Genomic DNA, 23,625 nt, shown 5'->3' with positions numbered 1-23,625 from the left:
ACGTTTGACTGCATATTCACGACGATAAATAAATACGATCTACGAAAAAAAAAGTTGTCAAAAATAAAACTAACTTAATTAATAATTTCATAACCCTTTTACCGATCGCCTTAAAATTTGGCACATTTATTTGGACTATTATGGCGTATTATTTCATAAAGATTTAGTCAAATCGATTTACTGGGTGATAGTTTCGTCCGGTTACCTTTCCCTTTTAGCGGTCAAAACTTTTACAGTGGTCGTATTTTTCTAGAACGGGCAGCAACATTGAAAAGGTCGTTTTATTTAAAAAAGTTGTGTCCTGAGAAAATCGCCTAAAGAAAACCATTCTTGAGAAAAATGGCATTATTTGCAGGTCTGTACGTTTCGGTTTGCGTAGTAGTGTCACGGATTTAAAACTTTGAGTTCAGTAGGCGATAAAAACGAAATGTTAATTGCTGTGGCTAGGTAATGTCATTATTGTCGTGTTTCTTTAGGATTCTCATCACTCCACACATGCAAATTATGAAAATTTACAACTCCGTTCCTTGTAAAACAAGATTCCTAGGTACAAAACAGTTTTTGAAGCAAATTATTATCTTCTGCGAAGTCATTTACCAACCAACGGCAAAATTATAAACGTGCGTTGGGATCTAAATTTTCAAGTTCTTGAGTAGGAGTTAAATGAAATGGCCGAAAAAGTTGATTCTTTAAAGTTTTGTGAACATTAGTTTTTAATTGTCTTGATACACTGGGACACTTCACAATTTGCATGTGTGGAGTGATGAGAATCCTAAAGAAACACGACAATAACGACATTACCTGATAGCTACAACAATCAACATCTTGTTTTCATTGCCTAATGAACTCAAAGTTTTAAATCTGTGGCACTGCTACGCAAACAGAAACGTACAGATCTGCAAATAATGGTATTTTTCTCAAGAATGGCTTTCTGTAGGCGAGTTTCTCAAGAGACGACTTTTTTTTAATTAAAACGACCTTTTCAACGTTGCTGCCCGTTTTAAAAAAATACGACCACTGTAAAAGTTTTGACCGCCAAAAGGGAGAGGTAACCGGACAAAACTATCATTCATTAATTAAATTAGTTTTATTTTTAACAACTTTGAAGGCCTGTAACTCAAAAACCAAAAAGTTTTTATTTAACTTTCTTTTCGTAGATCCTATTTATTTATCGACGTGAATATACAGTCAAACGTTGTCGGTGAAATTTACTGTATTTTTACATAATTAGAGCTGATAAAACATGACGTATAATATAAATTCTAATTTTCATTTCGTCTAATAACACATGGCAGGTGTTATTTGCTGCCGTAGTCGAGTTTACTTAGGTAATTTAATTTTGAAATTATTTAATGGCTATTTGGTTTGACCTATTCAGAGATTTAGTGTTTGCAAGTAACATGCAAATAAATTAAGCTGATTTTAAGAGCTCCTTTGTATAAACGAGCTAAAATATAGTCTTGATTTGAATTGTTGATTATAACTTACAATTGTTTGTTTGTTTGTAATTATATGTATAAAAAGAAAAGAGATTAAAAGTCTTGTATTAACTTTTATTGTTGAGAATGATTTGACAACATCAATATACAGTGTGTCCCAGAAGTAACGCAAAAAATTCGTATTTTATTTTGTGTTGAGTTTTCACAAAAACGCTAAAACACTTCAATTAATAAATAGGAATTGTCGTTTTGTCACGTTGCTTAAACCTTGTTTGCGCTATGATTCATAAACCTATGACGTCATCGACATTTTTTTAAATAGCACCACCTTATTTTTTAAACATGAATGAATAGCTCTTTTGATGAGAAATGCGTCGATATAGGAATTGGCCTACTTTACTTTAACAGGTGCGAAAAAAAAACTAATTGGATTGGAATGGACATAGTTTAAAATAACAACAAAAGTAGGTATCACAAACTGATGCGAGAACAGTGCAACAGCAAAAAATGTGTTGATTGTAGATACATGGTTTTATGTAGATTGGGTAGGTTCACCCGAACACAGTGGCTAGGCATTGTTGTCGAAGATGATAGATAGCAAATGCAATAGTGCCTCATATCATTGTGACAGTTACAAATACCATAAATTTATATTACGATGGTGTTGCGTTTAAGTGAGAAACAAAAAATTGAAATCCTAATTATGGTTGGATACGGAGATAGGATCCGTAGTTATGATGAAGTATGTCAATCATTCAATGCCAGGTATCCAGAATAAGCAATACCTCTGCCTACAGTATGCAAATTAGTACGCAAACTTGAAGACGCTGGACATGTTAGAGATCTGTCTAGATCTGGAAGGCCAACGACAGTGACGAAAAATGATAGGCAAAATGTTGTTTAGCTGTCATTGAAAATCCACACACTGTCATTCGTCCTATCGCCGAAAACGCCAACAGATCAATACTTAAAAACATATACCTATAATCAACCAAAACACAAAACATCTACATATTCCCATTTTTTTTGCTGTGGTACTTTTTCTCGCATCAGTTTATGATACCTACTTTTGTTGTTATTTTAAACCATTGCCCATTCCAATCGGCTTTTTTTTCGCACCTATCAAAGTAAAGTAGGCCAAACCCTATATCGACGCATTTCCCTTCAAAACAGCTATCCATTTATACTTAAAAAATTAGGTAGTGCTATTTAAAAAAATGTCGATGACGTCATAGATTTATGAAACATAGCGCAAAAAAGGTTTAAGCAATTTGACAAAATGACAATTCCTATTTACTAATTTACGTGTTTTAGCGTTTTTGTGAAAACGCAACACAAAATAAAATACGAATTTTTTGCGTTACTTCTGGGACGCACTGTACATATACAGGGCGTTAGTAAATAAGTGCGACAAATTTCAAGGGGTGATTTTACATGAGAAAATAATGGCAGTTTGCTTATAAACGTATGTCCGCAAATGATTCGTTTTCCGAGATACGGGGTGTCAAAGTTTTTCTTAAAAACTGACGATTTAATTCATTGCTCTGAAACCGGTCGAGATGTGCAAATGAAATTTGGTGGGTTTTAAGAGGTAGTTATTGCGCATTTTTTGACACGCAATTAAGAATTTTATGTTCATCATTGGCCCACGTACGGGTAATAATCTCAATTTTTTTAAAGAAAAAAATGGTACGCCACCGAGATATTACAAATTAAATTAATAATGACGAAACGCTAATTTGACACTTCTTAAAAATATTCGTATTTAACAGACAAATAATGTTGACAGTAGCCTACTAGGTAATGTATTAAAGAAATAAAAAATACGCGTTAAAATGTTTTATTTTTTTGCACCAAAAGGCGCCCCATACGAAGAATTAATTTTGTAATGGTCAAAAATTGTTCAAACACTAAATTGTTCACTAAAAATTGCAATTTTTAATATAGTTTATTGACGTTGAAAATGGTTAAAATCGCGTTTTTTTTGAACAAAAAATCGTTTATTTCTCGAAACTACCGTTTTCGAGAATGTACTGGGTTCGTCGGATTCAAAGAACACGATTTCCGAAACCAATTTATTCAACATGTATTATATAAATCGGAATACAAATTTGCTTTTGCATTAAGACACAATACAAGTTAATAAGAAATCGTCTGTCCCCATCAACAGCTCTCGACGATCTCCCCGGACGGTCTCCAGACTGTCCCCACTTACGCACACACCCTCTCCCGGCACCCCGCACACTTTCGCGGCACATTTGAAACCACTACATCACCCCCCTACTTAAATAGAGTTTACAAGTATTTAACGGCATTTAAGTATAGAAACTTAAGAAAACTAATTTTTCAATCAATAAACAAACAGGTAAATATTAAAATATTATAATAAAACATTACAGAACACAAGATATACTAGTCACACTCAACATCAGGAGTTTTATATGCTTTCAAATTAATAATATTATGTTTCGCAATTTCTCTTCCTGTTTTATCGGCTATGATATAGGAATTTGGACCAGCCTGACGAAGAACGTAAAAAGGACCCTCATATAGTAAAAATAATTTTCTTATGGTACGATTCTCGGCTGAGGATTGGGCATGGACTCTAACAAGAACCGCGTCACCTTCCTTAAAAATAGTTGGTTTACATCCGCGATTAGCTTTGTCAGCCCGACGCTCCGCTTTTGAACGCAATCTGTCCCGCGCTAATACCCAAAAATGTTCCAATACGATACCGTCGGCTTCATGTCCACATTTTGGAAAATTTATAATTTCCTCTATTGAATTAGTAGTTACCTTCCCTGTCTGTAGAAACGTAGCTGTATACCCCGTACTATCATTTACAACGTTATTTAAACAATATTCAACCGTTTCAAGACAACACGCCCATTTTGTATGTTTTTCATGGCAAAACATTCTTAATAACCGACCTACTTCTTTATTATACCGCTCAGTTATATTTCCCTGCGGAAAATATACGGATGTCGTTTTAACTTTTATATGAGCATCTTTAAATGTATTTTTCCACAATTTTGACGTGAATTGCGTCCCATTGTCCGTCAATATACATCGAGGTTTTTGAACACTCGGTATATAATGTTTCATGATTTTATTTAGAATAGTAACGGTGGTTGCGCGTCTTAAGGCATACAATTTAACATATTTAGTGAAAGCGTCAACTACAACTAATAACATCGTTGCACCTCCCCTAGAAACAGGTAATGGTCCCATCAAATCTGCGCAGACTAATTCCGCTGGTTCTTTCACAACAATGGGTGTTAATAATTTAGAACTGGTTTGACTACATTTAGTTTTCTGACATATATCACATGAGGCAACAATTTTTCGGATATTCTTTTGCATTTTTTGCCAATAAAATTTCGTTTTCATATGATCGTACGTTTTACTTTTACCAAAATGTCCTATTTCTGCATGTTGAGCTTTAACTAATTCGATTCTTTGATTTTTGGGAACACAAAGTTTATAACCCCTATTTAAATTATTTCCACGCTTAAATAAAATCCCTTCATGTAGCACATACCACTCTAAGACTTTCAATTCCTTTTCTGTAATAACTCTTACTTCTTTCGAATATCTTTCTAAAAATATTATTTTATTCCTAAAATTTTCGTCGTTTATTTGATCATCCCGCAGATTTTTAAAATTTTCCCTTAATTGCTTATAATTTGGAGATACATTCATCAAAAAGAGTTCAACGTTATCTTCGTTATCCGGTTTTAATTCGCTACTTTCTTTTAAGGGATAGCGCGATAAAATATCGGCCATTACGTTATCCTTACCACTACAATGTAATATTTCAAAATCAAACTCTTGTAAAAATAATGCCCAACGAGCCAACCGAGCGTTATGTAATTTACTTTTCAATAAAAATGTCAAAGATTTATGATCTGTTATGGCAACAAGTTTCCGACCCAAGACAAAGGTAGGCCACTGTCGCAAGCAATGCACTATTGCTACCGTTTCTTTTTCGGACACCGTATAGTTTAACTCGCCGCCTTTTAATGTTCTACTAGTGAATGCAATTATGCACTTTTCTTCCGATTTCGTGTCAATTTGATATAAACAACCCCCCACGCCGTAGTTCGAACTGTCACATTGTACATAAAACGTATCTTCTAAATTTGGATGAATTAGTAATGTCGTTTGTAAGAAAGCTCGCTTTATAGCAACAAAAGCCTCTTGTTGTTCAACCCCCCAGTTCCATTTAACCCCCTTTTTTAATAACTTCAACAACGGAATTGTTAAATCGGCGTAATTTTGACAGAAACGTTGTTCGTAATTCACAAGGCCTAAGAAGCCTCTTAATTCCTTTAAATTCCGTGGAACACCAAATTTTTCAATAGCTGATATCCTATTAGTGTCTATAGATATACCCCTAGATGAAATAATATGTCCTAAAAATAATATTGTTTCGCGGAAAAATTGTGATTTCCTTAATTTAATTGTAAACCCCGCATCTTTTAATTTATTAAAAATAATGTTTAAGTGATTGAAATGTTTTTCAATGTTATCCGAAAAGATTAACAAGTCGTCCACATAACAAAAAGTAAAATTTGAACATTCTCCCCCCAAAACTTTAGTTAAACATCTGATAAGACTGGCCATTGAAGTAGACAAACCAAAGGGTAATACGTTGAAAACGTATGTCTGATCCTCGTATAAAAATCCGACGTATTTACGGTGACTTTTCTTTATTGGAATTTGCCAATAAGAAGCTGTCAAATCGACACTACTTAGTATTTGACCTTGTTTAAAACTTAATAACAACTCGTTTGCATTTGGTGGTGGAATATAGTCCTTATTCATACGATTATTTAAAACACGCGCGTCCAAACATACTCTTACCGACTTATCCTTTTTCGTAACTGTAACAAGTGGACATACATACTCAGTGTGTTCAGCGCTTATAATTCCCCAATCTAACATCTCCTTAACTTGCTCATTTACATCTTTACGATGAACTATCGGTATTGGATACGAACGTACATAAAATGGATCGTCGTTATGTAAAAAGATTTCATGTTCATATGCATTTGTTAACCCGGGACATTCTGAAAATAATTCTGAATGGTTATTTAAAAGAACCTTTAATTTTTCCTTATCGTTTTCATTATTTAAATTTGATTTTTCAACCGCTGATTGAAAATCGCTATCACTATACCTGTGTTTTCCCCTTATACTTGGGCGTTTCCCACCTATTTCTTCCTCTTTACATAGATTAATAAATAATGATTTCCCATCATTAATTTTGTAATCGAATTTTAAATTGTAAATTTTATTATCTAGTAATATTCTCAAAGTTAACTCGTTAAAATTAAGTTCAGCTTTATGTTTAGACAAAAAATCGGACCCTAACAACATCTCTCTATTTAATTTCGGTACAATAAGACAAATAACTTCAAATCTGATATTATCAATTGTTATAGGTAGTAAAACTTGATGTTTTACTCTCTGCATTTTACCTCCTACTGCTAGCGAAATAGTAACGCCTGCCACTGGTAGTACTGGTGCCCTAACATCGTCCTTAATAGTATTAAAATAATCTTCAGCTACTGCGGATATCTCGCTGCCGCTATCTATTAATATACCGGTTTCATTGTTCCCGATTTTTCCCTGTATTATTGGCATAATCACATCACATTTATTTATTTGTTCCTCTTCAACACATAACAAATTTTCGGTACTCTTATTAAATTGCGTAATTAAGTTAACTTGTCGTCTCTGATTTGCAGATTCGTTCCTGTCGTTTTGAACATTGTTATCTCTATCTCTGTTTTGATTACTATTATTCGGAATATATCTCCTATTACTACTGTTATTATTAGGTGCGAAATTGTTTCTATTTACCGCCCTACTAATATCGTTTGATTTTTCATCATAAGTGTCGTCAATTTTCCGGAGATATTCTTCGACACTGTCGATTGTATTTAAACCCTGTGTAATAATGCCCCTGCGTACTTCGGTAGGAAAGTGTTTGGAAATTTTTTCGATTAAATCTTTATCAGAAATTTTCTCTTGCAAAAAACTTNTTTTAAAGGGTTAGTAACCACCCTAATTATTTTAGTAGCGACTAGAAATCTAAAAATCATTAGTATTATTTAAATATCACATGCTTTCAATTTTTAGAGAAAACTCTTTAATTTGGTTTTATGTAAATTAATTATAGTAAAACAAATTTAATATTCATTTAAGAATCTTGATATAATTATACATAATTATCTATATTGTAATCGAACTTGTCATGTTTTAGTGATTTATCAGAAGTCACACTACTTTTTGACGCGCATAATTTAGTCGTTCCCTACTGTTCTTACTTCTTTGACTTCGTGGCGAGTTCGGCTAAGTTCGGGAAAATTAGCTGCTAACTTTGGCTGCTGCCTTCACACCGGTTATTCTACGAGGGTAGCGCAAAACGTATTCTTTTGAAGCTTTAACGACATTTTGCAAACATTGAAAATAAACTGCCAACATATCATACGCTTCCACATTGGTAAATTTTCCTTGTTTCCGCAAGAGCTGAAACATTTCATTTGACATAATTTTTCAGTTCTCTCATTTCAAAGGGCATAGCTTGCCTCGTTATAGAAACAATAATCTTTATAAATACTCAGATATTTGGAATTAATAAAAAAATGAAACATTGCCGTTGTCAAAAAAGTACTTTTTTAAATATAAACTTAGTATAGTTTTACAATTTAGTTTTGGCTTGAACTATGTCATTGTTATTTAGAGAACTAAATAAAGGAGGATGTTCTAGCACAACTTCACTATATTAGCAATAACTTGAAAACGAAAAAAGATATCAACCTCCGGTTTGTGTATTTGTTTTCCTTAGTAAATGGTCTATCAAGCCATGAAAAAAAGATATAAGTATATCGTTGCATTTAATTATGTTTTTAGCAGACGGAGACAACTTTTCTAATTAGCGTCATCTGCCGTTGCGCAGGAAAATAATATTTTTAATCCCATATCATAAAAATAAATTTTATTAATAGTTCTTTAAAATAAGCCGTCGGTTCTTGAAGTCAATTAAGGCATTTAGAAGTTATGGCAATTTAAAAATTTCAAGATGGCGTCCTTCTTACTGACGTTGCTAGGGTAATAACAAAAAGAAGTTCAAACAAAATTTATGAAGGGTTTAAGAGTGTATCTAAAAAGTTTATTTTCAACTTAGGTTATATTAGCGAAATTTCGAAACAACGACAATTTTCTTAGAAGTTATGACAATTTAAAAATTTCAAGATGGCGTCCTTCTTAATGACGTTGCTAGGGTAATAACAAAAAAAAAGTTCATACAAAATTTATGAAGGGTTTAACAGTGTATCTAAAAAGTTTATTTTCAACTTAGGTTGTATTAGCGAAATTTCGAAACAACGACAATTTTCTTGTAACACTATAGCAGTTGCGCCCCCTAGCGGTGAAGTTACAAACTTGAAAATATTTTAAATCAATTTCTCTTAGCCTCATTTATTAATAGATTTTTACGCCATAATCGTACCACGTCTGGTTTCCTATGTACAACCGCTCCGAACCGATAATGGATCACCCTGTATACAATTGCACTTTTGGTAAGACAATGATAGAACAAGAAAATCTATCTAAACTATAAAAATGTCGAAATGCAAGGATTCCTTTAATTTTTCGTCTCATCTTCCGCAGTGAAAGATCACGGAGAACATGTAAACAGAACATGTAAACATTAGAAAATGTACTTTTCGTATTTTGTCCAAAAAAATTGTAAAGATATTAAATAATTGTCATTAATGCATGTGTTAATAGTTTCCTAAAAGCATTCTGGAGGGTGTGATTATGTTCCTTTCTTTATTTCATGGGTATTTTATCACTTGTGAAAAAAATTTAAAAATATTAGTTGAATAAACCCTTGGGCCAATTGGATCAGTAATGGGTTATTTTTATGAAAATAGTTTTGACTAATCAAAAAACCTCTCTGATAAAAGCAGATAAATACAAAGTACAAAAACATATCACTTAATATCGCGCACTTTGAAAAGGTCGTTAACGTTTCGAAAATACAATGTTTTCGTCTTTTGAACTTTTTTTGCAACCAGTGACGGAGATTCCGGGAAATGTCACTAATAATACCAAAAATTTAGGTGCTACTGAGTACTACGGGAAATCGTTAAGTCCATTGGTAGTTTCTACGCCACCGAATTTTCCCCATTTCAATGATCACAACTTATTCAAAATTACATTTGTACTAAAAGAATTCCTATACCTGTTTGTTAATGAATCGAACAGTTTCAGGATAATTTTTGATTTATTCAACAGTAAGTTGATAAATTTATTTTAATTTATGAAAGTAATTGGTTGTTCTAATAATATGGAAAATATATTTTATCTTTGAAATACAATTGTAAAGCAGATAAACCAGATGCCAGAATTTCAACACATCTGCATTGTGTCGAAATTCCGATATGCTTAATGAGAGTGTGTCCCAGTTTCTCCGTTATCGATTGTTATAGTCGGATAGAATTCCATGAATTTTTATTTTAGTTAATTGCTCCCAAGTTTCAATAAAATCATTATCAACTTGATGTAAAAGTTCGATTAATTAAGGAATATTGACATAACTGCGTGCATAGAATACTATAAAATACAATGTTTATCACTTTTTTGAACTTCTTTATGCTTAATTCTAAAAAAATAATTAGCGTAGTAATAAATTTAAAATTCGATAAAATTCACATCGAGCAATGTGACAACAGCGCGACGGTTAACACGAGGTACTAAGGTGTCCAAAAACCAACAATACGCAATTCAGTTGGTATCTGGAATTCGACAGTCGAAGACTTGCGAGAATGAATTTTTGCCGAATTACTATGAATTTTGCTTTTTGGTAAGTACCTAAATTATTTTTAATAGGTACGTATTATTATTTGGACGACGTGAATCTTTGGGTATTTTAATTACATATTTTTCAGACTCATAATTTGATTGAAAGAGATTCATAGTTACTAAATTCGTGGTAAATTTTAAGCACAACACTATCTTCGTACTACAAAATCGATACTTTCTTTTATTTATTTAAAAACTGGAAAACAGTTGCCTTTAAATTTACTAAATGTTTCACAATAATAGTTGTTTACATTTTTGTTATTCCGTAGCACAAGTCAGCCCCGTTGTGATGAAACTCTCCAATATTAATAATCGCTGTATTTTGAAAATTGTTAATCTTACGCCCCTATAATATACAACTGTTTTGTTGTTTTGTTGTTTTGTAATACATTTAAGGGTGTTCGATAGATCTCTTGCGACAACACATATTGGCTCGCATATTTTTTCGTATTTACTGCACTGCAATTATTTTTTTATTGAAATAAAAGTATCTATTTATTCATTAAGAGCTTGTAAACCTATGGGTGAAATCTGGCAACGTTGCATATCAGTTTTGCGCGGTGGTGAAAGGTGGCTCAACTGTGCTTAAGTGTAGGTATACAGTTTCTTTAAGGTGGCCATATTCCTGGCCGAGAAATTGTCAAATTTCTGGCGTGTTTAGGTACAGAAATCTTGAAAAGTAAAACGTGTAGAACAAAAGTAATCACAAAAATAAAATCCTTGATGTTCTGTTTATTCATTGTTACTATTTAAATTAACTCAAATAAAATAATAACTAAAAAAAAGCGTTTGTAAAACATGCGTTTGCTGTTATTTTAAACCCACATTTTAAGAATTATTTTCACGTTACTTATAAATAAAAGTAACCAATTTTATATGTAGGACTAAGCAAATAAATGTTATAAGAATATTTACATGTGGAGTTGTATATAAAAAAGTTAGTATTTTCGTCTAAAACCTTGATGATTTGATCGTTTTTTGCACCTGTTTATTCGTTTCACTGCGGCGTCTTTGAAAATACCCAGATAGCATGACATAACATTCCTATTATTTGATAAGCTTTAGATTATTCAATTATTAAATGTTTGAAATTATTTGTCTTTGTGGAAAACACTATTTAAAGAATATGGCGCCCTTAACGTAAACATGAATGAGCGTCCAATATACAAAGAAAAAATAATTACTGAAAAGCCATATAAAAGGCTTATGAAATAGATAGAATGTGGATTGATGAGAAAGAAACAAAATGTGCAAACCGATAATCCATGGGATAACTATCAAGGAGCTCAGTGCATGGTAGAGGGACGTCGCCTTGTCGAATTGAAGGTTAAGGAATAAAATATATACCGTTTCACTTGACAATAAAGAGAAAGAGGTAAGGAAAGAGCTAGCCTCAATTTTTACGGTTCGATACAGAAAATGTCTTGCACAATTCCTGTTCCTACAAGCAAAGTGCATAAAGGATCTAATGGGCAGCTTGTATGTGATACAAATTCGAAAGGTGCTTTTGGTGAGTTTATGTTGATTTTTAAGTTATGTTAGAGCCTATGCGAAGATTTCATTTAATATTTATAGCTGCAGTACACTATGGATACGGACATACATCTCTAAACAAAGTAGTTTGATGATTGCATAAACTTTTAAAACTAATGAAAGAGAAGTTGGATCAGACATCGAGACAGTAGCAGGGAAAGTTGTATAGAAACTTTCAAAGAAGAAAGACATTTAGGAATGACTCAATTAGACATATTGGAAATGAATTTGGATTAATTAAGAATTTTAAATCACACCTGTATATGAACGAATTGATATACCCACTTTGATTTTTACACGATGAAATTCTTTAATTTTTGAAAGATTGAATTATGAAATGTGATTGCTTTTTAAATATTTACATTTTATATTAGAGTCTAGTAACCACGTGAATTTACCTGGAAAAATTTGCGGAAGTTTTGATGATTGATAATTATTATTACATATTACATATTATTGCACCGTTTTTTCTGGATTGTTTATTTTGCCACCTCGTATCTTTGCAGCTGGCGCCGCTATTCAAGGAAAAAGTGACCTGGAACCAATTTTTGTATACAGGGTGTCGCAAAACTAGGGAAACAGCACAATAACTTTGGAAAAATGCATTTTGAGGAAAAATGATTCAGACAAAAGATTTAGGATTTTTCCCTGGCTATTCAATGCTGACTCTAGATTTGACCTTGACCTTGACCTTCGTCAAGTTATTTCAAGGTCAAGTTAATTTTTTCAATTGGGATGCCCTACTTTTGACCCCACAAATGAAGAGCTGAAAATTTTACGTTCAGATATGTCCTTGACCATTTTCCGAATTTGACCTCTGATGGTCATTAAAGGTCAAATCAAGGTCACGCATGGTTTGGCGCGCTGTCTTGAAAACGACGCGTCCGCCATCTTGGAAAATGGTCAAGAACATATCTAAATGTAAAATTTCCCGCTCTTTTCATTTCCGGGGTCAAAAGTAGGGCATCCGATTTGAAAAAAAATAACTTGACATTGAAATAACCTTGAAGGTCAAGGTCAAGGTCAAATCTGGGGTCATCATTGAATAGCCAGGGAAAAATCCTAAATCTGTTGTCTGAATCATTTGTCCTCAAAATGCATTTTTCGAAAGTTATTGTGCTGTTTCCATACTTTTGGGACACGTTGTATATCTTGTTTCTGGTTGATTTTACAACAAAAATGATTCTGTAATAAATTAAACTACACAATTTTCTTTACAAAATGGGTCACTATCATTCTTTTCATAAAACTAAACGTTTTCACGTACGATAATTACAAAGTTTACGAAGTACGTAACATGTAAAACAATACGCATTTAATGTGTTAAACCTACCTCCCGGATGCAACAGTTGACCATTGACCTCGCCCTCCCCACCACTACGATCTTCTCAACGAGACAAGATCAAATCTCTTAATGTGTTGCAAAAAAAAACCTAATCTTTACGAAGTTATAAGAATATTTCAAGAAAAAGACGCTGACAAAGAAAATACACCATCAAATATTTAAAAAATAAAAGAATTTCAATGTGGTATATTTACTTCGCCTCTCTTTCAAATATAGCTCGTCATCGAAGCGTTAAATAGAGCGTACAGTGTTGCCATATTTCCATTCATTCAATTAGATGTTTGTTAAAATTCGTCACAAAGTTATTTATTCGTTCCTCAATAAATCTCAATAAATACCTAGGTACATGTGCATATCTTTATGATTTTAAAATGTTTAGTAATATTTAATTCCTTAATTAAACTTTATTTTCCTGATCCTAATCATTTTTAAGACTCACGTTTGATGAAAAGTTTTCACTCAACTCCCATGAGAGCATAATTTTTAAGATAATTTTTCGAAAAAACTACGTCCGCAAACGATCTGGTACTTTTACACGAGGCTGTTTGTATATTTATTAACATATTTCAATTGCTTTGAAAACTTTCTTACCATTTTTTTTCAGTATTGAACCTCCTTAAACACACCGTGTATGTATGCATGCATGTGAACAATTCTGTTTCTGTATTGAATAGAAATTAAAGTTACACTTAAGTTCTTGTATTTAAAATCATTAACACCAAACAACAACGTCACTGGTTTGTTTAACTTGCAATGCTACAACAACGCTAACGGTTCTCACTAGATTACCTAATTGTTTACTTTTCCGGTTGTATCCATATAATTCACAGAATATGAATAAAAATTTGTCATTCTGCATTATTTTGTGATAAATCGGAGTTTATCCTGAGGGGGATCGATTTTAAACTTCAATTGTATTAATGTGATTTATATGTTAAGAGATTGTTCGACCGTGAAATTGTATAAATTTTGGGTTGTCTAATTTTTTGCGATGTAAATCTATGTAAGTTGGGGAAGAGTTCGTCCCCAAGGGTCACATTCATTACTTTCCCCGTTCCACGCTGCACGCCTACGGCGGTATAACTCCTCCAGCCATCGCGTCACCAACTTTGGTTAAACAAAAACTTATGTACGTATTCTCGTGGAAGAAATACTGCAGATGAATTCTTCGTAAATAAATAAATGTTATTGCTCTTTGGTGTGATACGTGCGTTTTCGTGCGAGGTCAGTTTCTTGGAAGGAACTACGCGAAAAATTGCTTATACGTAGGTATCTAGAACATATTATATTTTAGGTAGCTGTCACAATGGAAATAGAAAGCAAATATTGGCAGTGTAGGTGATCAGGAAATTTTAATAAACGTCTGTTTTCTATTTAAAAAAAATAAGTTACAGAGTTGCAACTTTTTAATTGTCCAATACAGGTATCTTTCTTATTTTATTATTGGTACAAGATTGGCAAAAATGCGTAGAATTTTATACCGATCACAGATTCGTCTTTAAATTCAGAAAATTTCAAATAGCTCCGAAGATACTCGAATGAAACCGATTTTATGCTACTACTTCTTTTAGTCATTGTTTTTCAAAATTTTAGGGCAAAAATGCGTAGTCTGATATAAAATGTATGAGGAATCGATTTTTTCTGTTAGTATTAACTTATCTCTATAAATGTGTGCTGAGTGGTAGATAACTTTTGTTTTTGTTCTGGGCGCCATATTGAATTTTTGTCTAGTTAGAAGAAAGGAGAAATTCTCTTTACAGCGATGTATAATTTATAGATTTTTTGTAAATAAATAACCGAGATATTGAATATGATTGTAATTTTAATAAAGTTATTTTTTGAAAAATAAACTCCCAGACCAAGCACAAAAGCAAACGGGTCTAAGTGAATCAAGTCACACACAGGCACATTTTTCTTATGTCATGTGCTATCACGTAGACTCACATGACAGCAAAGACAGGACTTCTCACATGTTTTTGGTGCATATTATTATGTATAAATATATTATTTTACATTATTCAACACTAGATGCTTTGTGTTTACCATCTATACATTTTGTTTAGCCTCGAGAAAATGGGTGCTGAAAATTTCTCCTAAATAATGGACAATTATATTATGGTGCTACAACTACTACAGTTTCAAATTTATGTAAAATTTGTGAGGGCTCAGCATTAGTCGTGTCAATCGCTACTTATTACTGCAACTTCAAACTTGTTTACCTTTTCACATGAATGTCTGTTACATTTTAGTTTCGTACTATAAAGATTGAAAATATTCACTCAAATGGTTAGGATAGGTTAAGTTAGATTGGGTTTAATTAAGTTACCCATGGAATGCTATATGGGAGTCTTTATCGATATAAGAAACGCCTTCAACACAGCGAATTGGAGCAGGATCATACTCGCACTGGAAAAGAAAAAAATTTCCGCGTATCTAGTGAACATGGTGAAATTCGATCGTGTCATCTACACGGACAGACGTAAAGAAGTTCTCGAACCTACCCTGTGGAACGTGTACGATGGGGTGATGAATATGGATATCCCGACGGGAACTAGAATGGTGTGTTATGGCGACCACTAGGCAATAGTGCTTACAATCAGAACTATTAGAGGTCTGGAGCAGAAGGCAAATGTGATAGTGCAGGTGGTCCGTGCGTGGTTAGGAAACAGGACTGGCCATGGCACCTGAGAAGACAGAAATTGTCTTATTGAGATTTGGGAGGAGAGAAACCGAGATTACCCTGGATTTCGGGGACGTTATAGTATGCAATAAAAGACAGGCGAAATACCTTGGCATTCAATTAGATTCGGCATTATCATTTGGGTCGCACATGAGAACAACGGCAAAGGCTGAGAAAACAGTAAACGCACTTGTGCCGAATATAGGACGTCCTGGAGAGAAGAAAAGACGGCACAATCAAAAATGACATACGGTGCACCGATATGGGTGGGAGCCATGACAGTGGCCTCATACAGGAAAATTTTTCAATCGGTTCATAGGAAAATGGCGCTAAGTGTGTGCCGTGACTACAGAACTACTGTGTCCGCAGAAGCGGCTGCAGTCATTGCGTCTTGTATGCCAATTCATATCCTGGCTCAAGAATGGAAAGATTTGATAGCGAACTTCCTCCCGATCTGGCGAAGCACATGAAAAAGCGATGAATAAGTGGCAGAGAGAATGGGAAAGCGAGGAAAAGGTGGATGGACTCGTATACTGATTACAAGCATTAGGTCATGGATAGAAAGAATACATGGTACGTTGGACTTCTATCTGACGCAGGCACTAAGCGGACATGGGGTCTTTAAGGCATACACAAAATAGAAAAGACTGAAAATGAATTAATATGCGGTTTCACATGCCGATAACAAGGGAGAATCTATTACCTCGTATGCTGGAATGAGAAGAATCCTGGGGTATTATTAAAACATACATTCAGTTAGTTATGAAGAATAAAGAGTCAGATGAACTAAGAATAAGATAGTAGTCGGCAGCTCTCTGTTGAAGTAATGTGACAAACGATTTCCTACTATTCCAGCCCAAACATTCACTTTTTCCTGCCATTGTGTATGTTTTTCTTGCATCCAATGCGGATTTTCTAGGCTCCAAAACCTAGTGTTTTCCCTGTTCACGGTTCCGTTTAAGCAGAAAGTTGCTTCGTCAGTGAAAATTATGTGATTTTTTAAGTTGGGTTGTCATTCAAATTTCTAATTTCCTCGCAAAACTGTAATCTTCTGTCTGTGTCATATGCCCAAAGTTCTTGTAAGACGTTAACTTTGTAAGTATGCCACTATTGAGACTTCAGAGTTCTGTGAATTGAGGATTTCGACAAGTTGAAGTTGGCTGAGACAGATCTAATGGAGGAGTGAGGATTTTTCATTTTCGCTTCGTCTTCCTGATCCAGGTAAATCTTTTATACTTCCGGTTTCTTAAAATTTTTTGGATTCTGTACTTATTGTAGCTCGACTAATTCTCTGATCTGGATACTTATGGCGAAATAAGTCACATAGCTCCTCTTGACTACGGATTTTATCTCAGCATCCAATCATAATTAAAATTTCAATGCTCCGTTTTTCGCTTAAACTATCAACCATTTTTCAAAATAATTTAAAAAGGAATGAATTGGAACTAAAACGATTCACATTATACCTAAGGTACTACGGTGAATTTTATGTTTTTATCGATTATTTTTTTTTAAAGTAAGTAGAAAAAGGTTAATAAAGAGTAGGTACGTTTTTAAAGTACAGAAGAGACTATGATTGTTTGAAATAGTTGTCAGTACGACATAAAAGACAATTTGTTACATTTTTTTGGCAACTATGAAAAAAAAAATTGGTATAACCTTATATCGCTGAATTCATCATTAGAAGGGCTATCTATTTATACTATAAAATATAGAGCGCCCCATTAAAAATGTTGGTGTTGTAGGTCTGTCAAACATGACTCAAATAAAATATATATAAAATTTTGCAGAAAAGTGAAAATTTCTATTTTCTTTGACCTGTTTCAGCGATTTTTTAAAGTCAGAACTGGAAAAAAATATGAATTTTGTTTCATCATTTTGGGACACAGTGTATTAGCAAATTAGTGGAAACTGTTGTAGGTTTTTAACCTGTAATACTCCTTGTACTGGGTTCGTCGGATTCAAAGAACACGATTTCCGAAACCAATTTATTCAACATGTATTATATAAATCGGAATACAAATTTGCTTTTGCATTAAGACACAATACAAGTTAATAAGAAATCGTCTGTCCCCATCAACAGCTCTCGACGATCTCCCCGGACGGTCTCCAGACTGTCCCCACTTACGCACACACCCTCTCCCGGCACCCCGCACACTTTCGCGGCACATTTGAAACCACTACATCACCCCCCTACTTAAATAGAGTTTACAAGTATTTAACGGCATTTAAGTATAGAAACTTAAGAAAACTAATTTTTCAATCAATAAACAAACAGGTAAATATTAAAATATTATAATAAAACATTACAGAACACAAGATATACTAGTCACACTCAACATCAGGAGTTTTATATGCTTTCAAATTAATAATATTATGTTTCGCAATTTCTCTTCCTGTTTTATCGGCTATGATATAGGAATTTGGACCAGCCTGACGAAGAACGTAAAAAGGACCCTCATATAGTAAAAATAATTTTCTTATGGTACGATTCTCGGCTGAGGATTGGGCATGGACTCTAACAAGAACCGCGTCACCTTCCTTAAAAATAGTTGGTTTACATCCGCGATTAGCTTTGTCAGCCCGACGCTCCGCTTTTGAACGCAATCTGTCCCGCGCTAATACCCAAAAATGTTCCAATACGATACCGTCGGCTTCATGTCCACATTTTGGAAAATTTATAATTTCCTCTATTGAATTAGTAGTTACCTTCCCTGTCTGTAGAAACGTAGCTGTATACCCCGTACTATCATTTACAACGTTATTTAAACAATATTCAACCGTTTCAAGACAACACGCCCATTTTGTATGTTTTTCATGGCAAAACATTCTTAATAACCGACCTACTTCTTTATTATACCGCTCAGTTATATTTCCCTGCGGAAAATATACGGATGTCGTTTTAACTTTTATATGAGCATCTTTAAATGTATTTTTCCACAATTTTGACGTGAATTGCGTCCCATTGTCCGTCAATATACATCGAGGTTTTTGAACACTCGGTATATAATGTTTCATGATTTTATTTAGAATAGTAACGGTGGTTGCGCGTCTTAAGGCATACAATTTAACATATTTAGTGAAAGCGTCAACTACAACTAATAACATCGTTGCACCTCCCCTAGAAACAGGTAATGGTCCCATCAAATCTGCGCAGACTAATTCCGCTGGTTCTTTCACAACAATGGGTGTTAATAATTTAGAACTGGTTTGACTACATTTAGTTTTCTGACATATATCACATGAGGCAACAATTTTTCGGATATTCTTTTGCATTTTTTGCCAATAAAATTTCGTTTTCATATGATCGTACGTTTTACTTTTACCAAAATGTCCTATTTCTGCATGTTGAGCTTTAACTAATTCGATTCTTTGATTTTTGGGAACACAAAGTTTATAACCCCTATTTAAATTATTTCCACGCTTAAATAAAATCCCTTCATGTAGCACATACCACTCTAAGACTTTCAATTCCTTTTCTGTAATAACTCTTACTTCTTTCGAATATCTTTCTAAAAATATTATTTTATTCCTAAAATTTTCGTCGTTTATTTGATCATCCCGCAGATTTTTAAAATTTTCCCTTAATTGCTTATAATTTGGAGATACATTCATCAAAAAGAGTTCAACGTTATCTTCGTTATCCGGTTTTAATTCGCTACTTTCTTTTAAGGGATAGCGCGATAAAATATCGGCCATTACGTTATCCTTACCACTACAATGTAATATTTCAAAATCAAACTCTTGTAAAAATAATGCCCAACGAGCCAACCGAGCGTTATGTAATTTACTTTTCAATAAAAATGTCAAAGATTTATGATCTGTTATGACAACAAGTTTCCGACCCAAAACAAAGGTACGCCACTGTCGCAAGCAATGCACTATTGCTACCGTTTCTTTTTCGGACACCGTATAGTTTAACTCGCCGCCTTTTAATGTTCTACTAGTGAATGCAACTATGCACTTTTCTCCCGATTTCGTGTCAATTTGATATAAACAACCCCCCACGCCGTAGTTCGAACTGTCACATTGTACATAAAACGTATCTTCTAAATTTGGATGAATTAGTAATGTCGTTTGTAAGAAAGCTCGCTTTATAGCAACAAAAGCCTCTTGTTGTTCAACCCCCCAGTTCCATTTAACCCCCTTTTTTAATAACTTCAACAACGGAATTGTTAAATCGGCGTAATTTTGACAGAAACGTTGTTCGTAATTCACAAGGCCTAAGAAGCCTCTTAATTCCTTTAAATTCCGTGGAACACCAAATTTTTCAATAGCTGATATCCTATTAGTGTCTATAGATATACCCCTAGATGAAATAATATGTCCTAAAAATAATATTGTTTCGCGGAAAAATTGTGATTTCCTTAATTTAATTGTAAACCCCGCATCTTTTAATTTATTAAAAATAATGTTTAAGTGATTGAAATGTTTTTCAATGTTATCCGAAAAGATTAACAAGTCGTCCACATAACAAAAAGTAAAATTTGAACATTCTCCCCCCAAAACTTTAGTTAAACATCTGATAAGACTGGCCATTGAAGTAGACAAACCAAAGGGTAATACGTTGAAAACGTATGTCTGATCCTCGTATAAAAATCCGACGTATTTACGGTGACTTTTCTTTATTGGAATTTGCCAATAAGAAGTTGTCAAATCGACACTACTTAGTATTTGACCTTGTTTAAAACTTAATAACAACTCGTTTGCATTTGGTGGTGGAATATAGTCCTTATTCATACGATTATTTAAAACACGCGCGTCCAAACATACTCTTACCGACTTATCCTTTTTCGTAACTGTAACAAGTGGACATACATACTCAGTGTGTTCAGCGCTTATAATTCCCCAATCTAACATCTCCTTAACTTGCTCATTTACATCTTTACGATGAACTATCGGTATTGGATACGAACGTACATAAAATGGATCGTCGTTATGTAAAAAGATTTCATGTTCATATGCATTTGTTAACCCGGGACATTCTGAAAATAATTCTGAATGGTTATTTAAAAGAACCTTTAATTTTTCCTTATCGTTTTCATTATTTAAATTTGATTTTTCAACCGCTGATTGAAAATCGCTATCACTATACCTGTGTTTTCCCCTTATACTTGGGCGTTTCCCACCTATTTCTTCCTCTTTACATAGATTAATAAATAATGATTTCCCATCATTAATTTTGTAATCGAATTTTAAATTGTAAATTTTATTATCTAGTAATATTCTCAAAGTTAACTCGTTAAAATTAAGTTCAGCTTTATGTTTAGACAAAAAATCGGACCCTAACAACATCTCTCTATTTAATTTCGGTACAATAAGACAAATAACTTCAAATCTGATATTATCAATTGTTATAGGTAGTAAAACTTGATGTTTTACTCTCTGCATTTTACCTCCTACTGCTAGCGAAATAGTAACGCCTGCCACTGGTAGTACTGGTGCCCTAACATCGTCCTTAATAGTATTAAAATAATCTTCAGCTACTGCGGATATCTCGCTGCCGCTATCTATTAATATACCGGTTTCATTGTTCCCGATTTTTCCCTGTATTATTGGCATAATCACATCACATTTATTTATTTGTTCCTCTTCAACACATAACAAATTTTCGGTACTCTTATTAAATTGCGTAATTAAGTTAACTTGACGTCTCTGATTTGCAGATTCGTTCCTGTCGTTTTGAACATTGTTATCTCTATCTCTATTTTGATTACTATTATTCGGAATATATCTCCTATTACTACTGTTATTATTAGGTGCGAAATTGTTTCTATTTACCGCCCTACTAATATCGTTTGATTTTTCATCATAAGTGTCGTCAATTTTCCGGAGATATTCTTCGACACTGTCGATTGTATTTAAACCCTGTGTAATAATGCCCCTGCGTACTTCGGTAGGAAAGTGTTTGGAAATTTTTTCGATTAAATCTTTATCAGAAATTTTCTCTTGCAAAAAACTTGCCTGATTAATCAAATTCAAAAAGTACTCAGATCGGTTACCTGACTCAAAACGCCCGTACTGTATTTCTAAAAATAATTCGCGTTGTTTGTCAATACCCCAAAATCTACTCTTAAAAGAATGTACAAACTCCTCATATGTTTTTAAAGAAGGTTCCTTTACAGCTACCCAATCCGCCGCGGTACCTCTTAAACACCCTGTAGCTAAACTCATTTTACGTTCTTCCGGCACACCGGCTTCCTCAAAAATCTTATTTAATTTTTTCAAAAACTGCATTGGATGGCACTTACTGTTTGGATAAAAAGTTAAATTACTTCCCCCTAGTTCCCTCCAATTAACAAGATATGACCTATCATGCAAAACATCTTTAGAACTATTTAAATTAGCCTGATTTTTGTCAGTACTAGCATCTGAATTGGATTTTTGTATATTAGAAGCCAACACTCCTACTGCTGACTGTAAACTCAACATGCCCTCTGCAATTTGTCCTAACATTTTTTCTAAATTTATGACGTACTCGTCACTCTCTTTAGTTTCTTTACTTTCCTTTGACCTGGGCATTTTCACAATATTATTTGCCCTGCCGTTTATATAAAAATCTTATAACCTGTTATTACAAAAATACTAGGTAACTATTTATAAATTCAAAATAACCTACAGTGCAATGTGCATTAATACTGTCGGTATATTTCGGAATGTTCAAAGAAATAAATGTCTAAGTTCGCAATGTTCGCAAATAGGTAGAAAAAACCTGGAATTCGCTCACCACCTGCTATCTTGTTTACCCTATCGCTTTCCTGCTCTGCCTCGCTGCTTCCGTTGTCTTCTCTCTTTCTCACACGTTCTCGCCTATCTCGGTTACTGGATATTGGACACCCCTTGTCGCCTGCCGGTCTGGATGGAATGCGCCACCAAGGTCGACTTTTTGTTCAACTTTGCCTCGCAGCTGCTTCCCTGCTTCTTTCGCTTCAAATACTCGATTCTCACCTCTTCTGCTACAGCTGTAACTCTGGTACTGCTACCACTGCTTCTTCACTTGGAAAACTCAATTACTCTGTAAACGTAGACTGTAGAGCATGAGCACACCTTGATTTCAGTCGTGGGTATTTGCCACTAGTTGGTCGCCACAAATGTGCTGGGTTCGTCGGATTCAAAGAACACGATTTCCGAAACCAATTTATTCAACATGTATTATATAAATCGGAATACAAATTTGCTTTTGCATTAAGACACAATACAAGTTAATAAGAAATCGTCTGTCCCCATCAACAGCTCTCGACGATCTCCCCGGACGGTCTCCAGACTGTCCCCACTTACGCACACACCCTCTCCCGGCACCCCGCACACTTTCGCGGCACATTTGAAACCACTACATCCTAAATTGTAAAATAAATAAATAAATCACATTTTCAGAGGAATAGTAAATACAGGCAATATTCTAACTTTAATTCTTTTACAAAGGCATCTAGTTCTGTCCGCTTCTGTTTTTTCTCGTTGCAAGGACAATGCGAAAAGTTAAAATGTAACAAACATTTTATAAATATTTCTGAACTTCTGAAATACATATAACGATAGTGATTATTTAAAGAACATGGCGTAATGTTTTACAGAGAGCGCGTTAAACTTTTCCAAATGCGTATCAGACGGTAATTTCTACGTGAGTTTTCTCCTCCCAGAAGAATAATTCCCCTTTTCCCGCTCATGTAGAAAGTAAGATAATATTTTTTTGTCATTCTTCGGATAGGTATAATAAATAACTTTCGAAATACTTTGTATCTGTAATCTCAATA

At 33.9% G+C, this 23,625-nt stretch overlaps 1 protein-coding gene across 1 annotated transcript in view; it reads right to left on the bottom strand.

The window, feature by feature from the left end:
- The window catches only part of LOC108917597, a 97,993-nt gene extending 75,597 nt beyond the window's left edge, over positions 1–22,396 (bottom strand). The window contains exon 1 of the mRNA XM_023457374.1: positions 21,271–22,396. Within this exon, the coding sequence (XP_023313142.1) occupies positions 21,271–22,396 (1,126 nt within the window). The remainder of the gene's footprint in view (positions 1–21,270) is intronic.
- Between the last annotated feature and the right edge of the window lie 1,229 nt (positions 22,397–23,625).

Source organism: Anoplophora glabripennis, unplaced genomic scaffold (assembly GCF_000390285.2).
Source record: "Anoplophora glabripennis isolate ALB-LARVAE unplaced genomic scaffold, Agla_2.0 scaffold58, whole genome shotgun sequence".
Lineage (NCBI taxonomy): Eukaryota > Metazoa > Arthropoda > Insecta > Coleoptera > Cerambycidae > Anoplophora > Anoplophora glabripennis.
The sequence above is the reverse complement of the archived record's forward strand: the minus strand, read 5'-3'. Positions and strand labels throughout refer to the sequence as shown.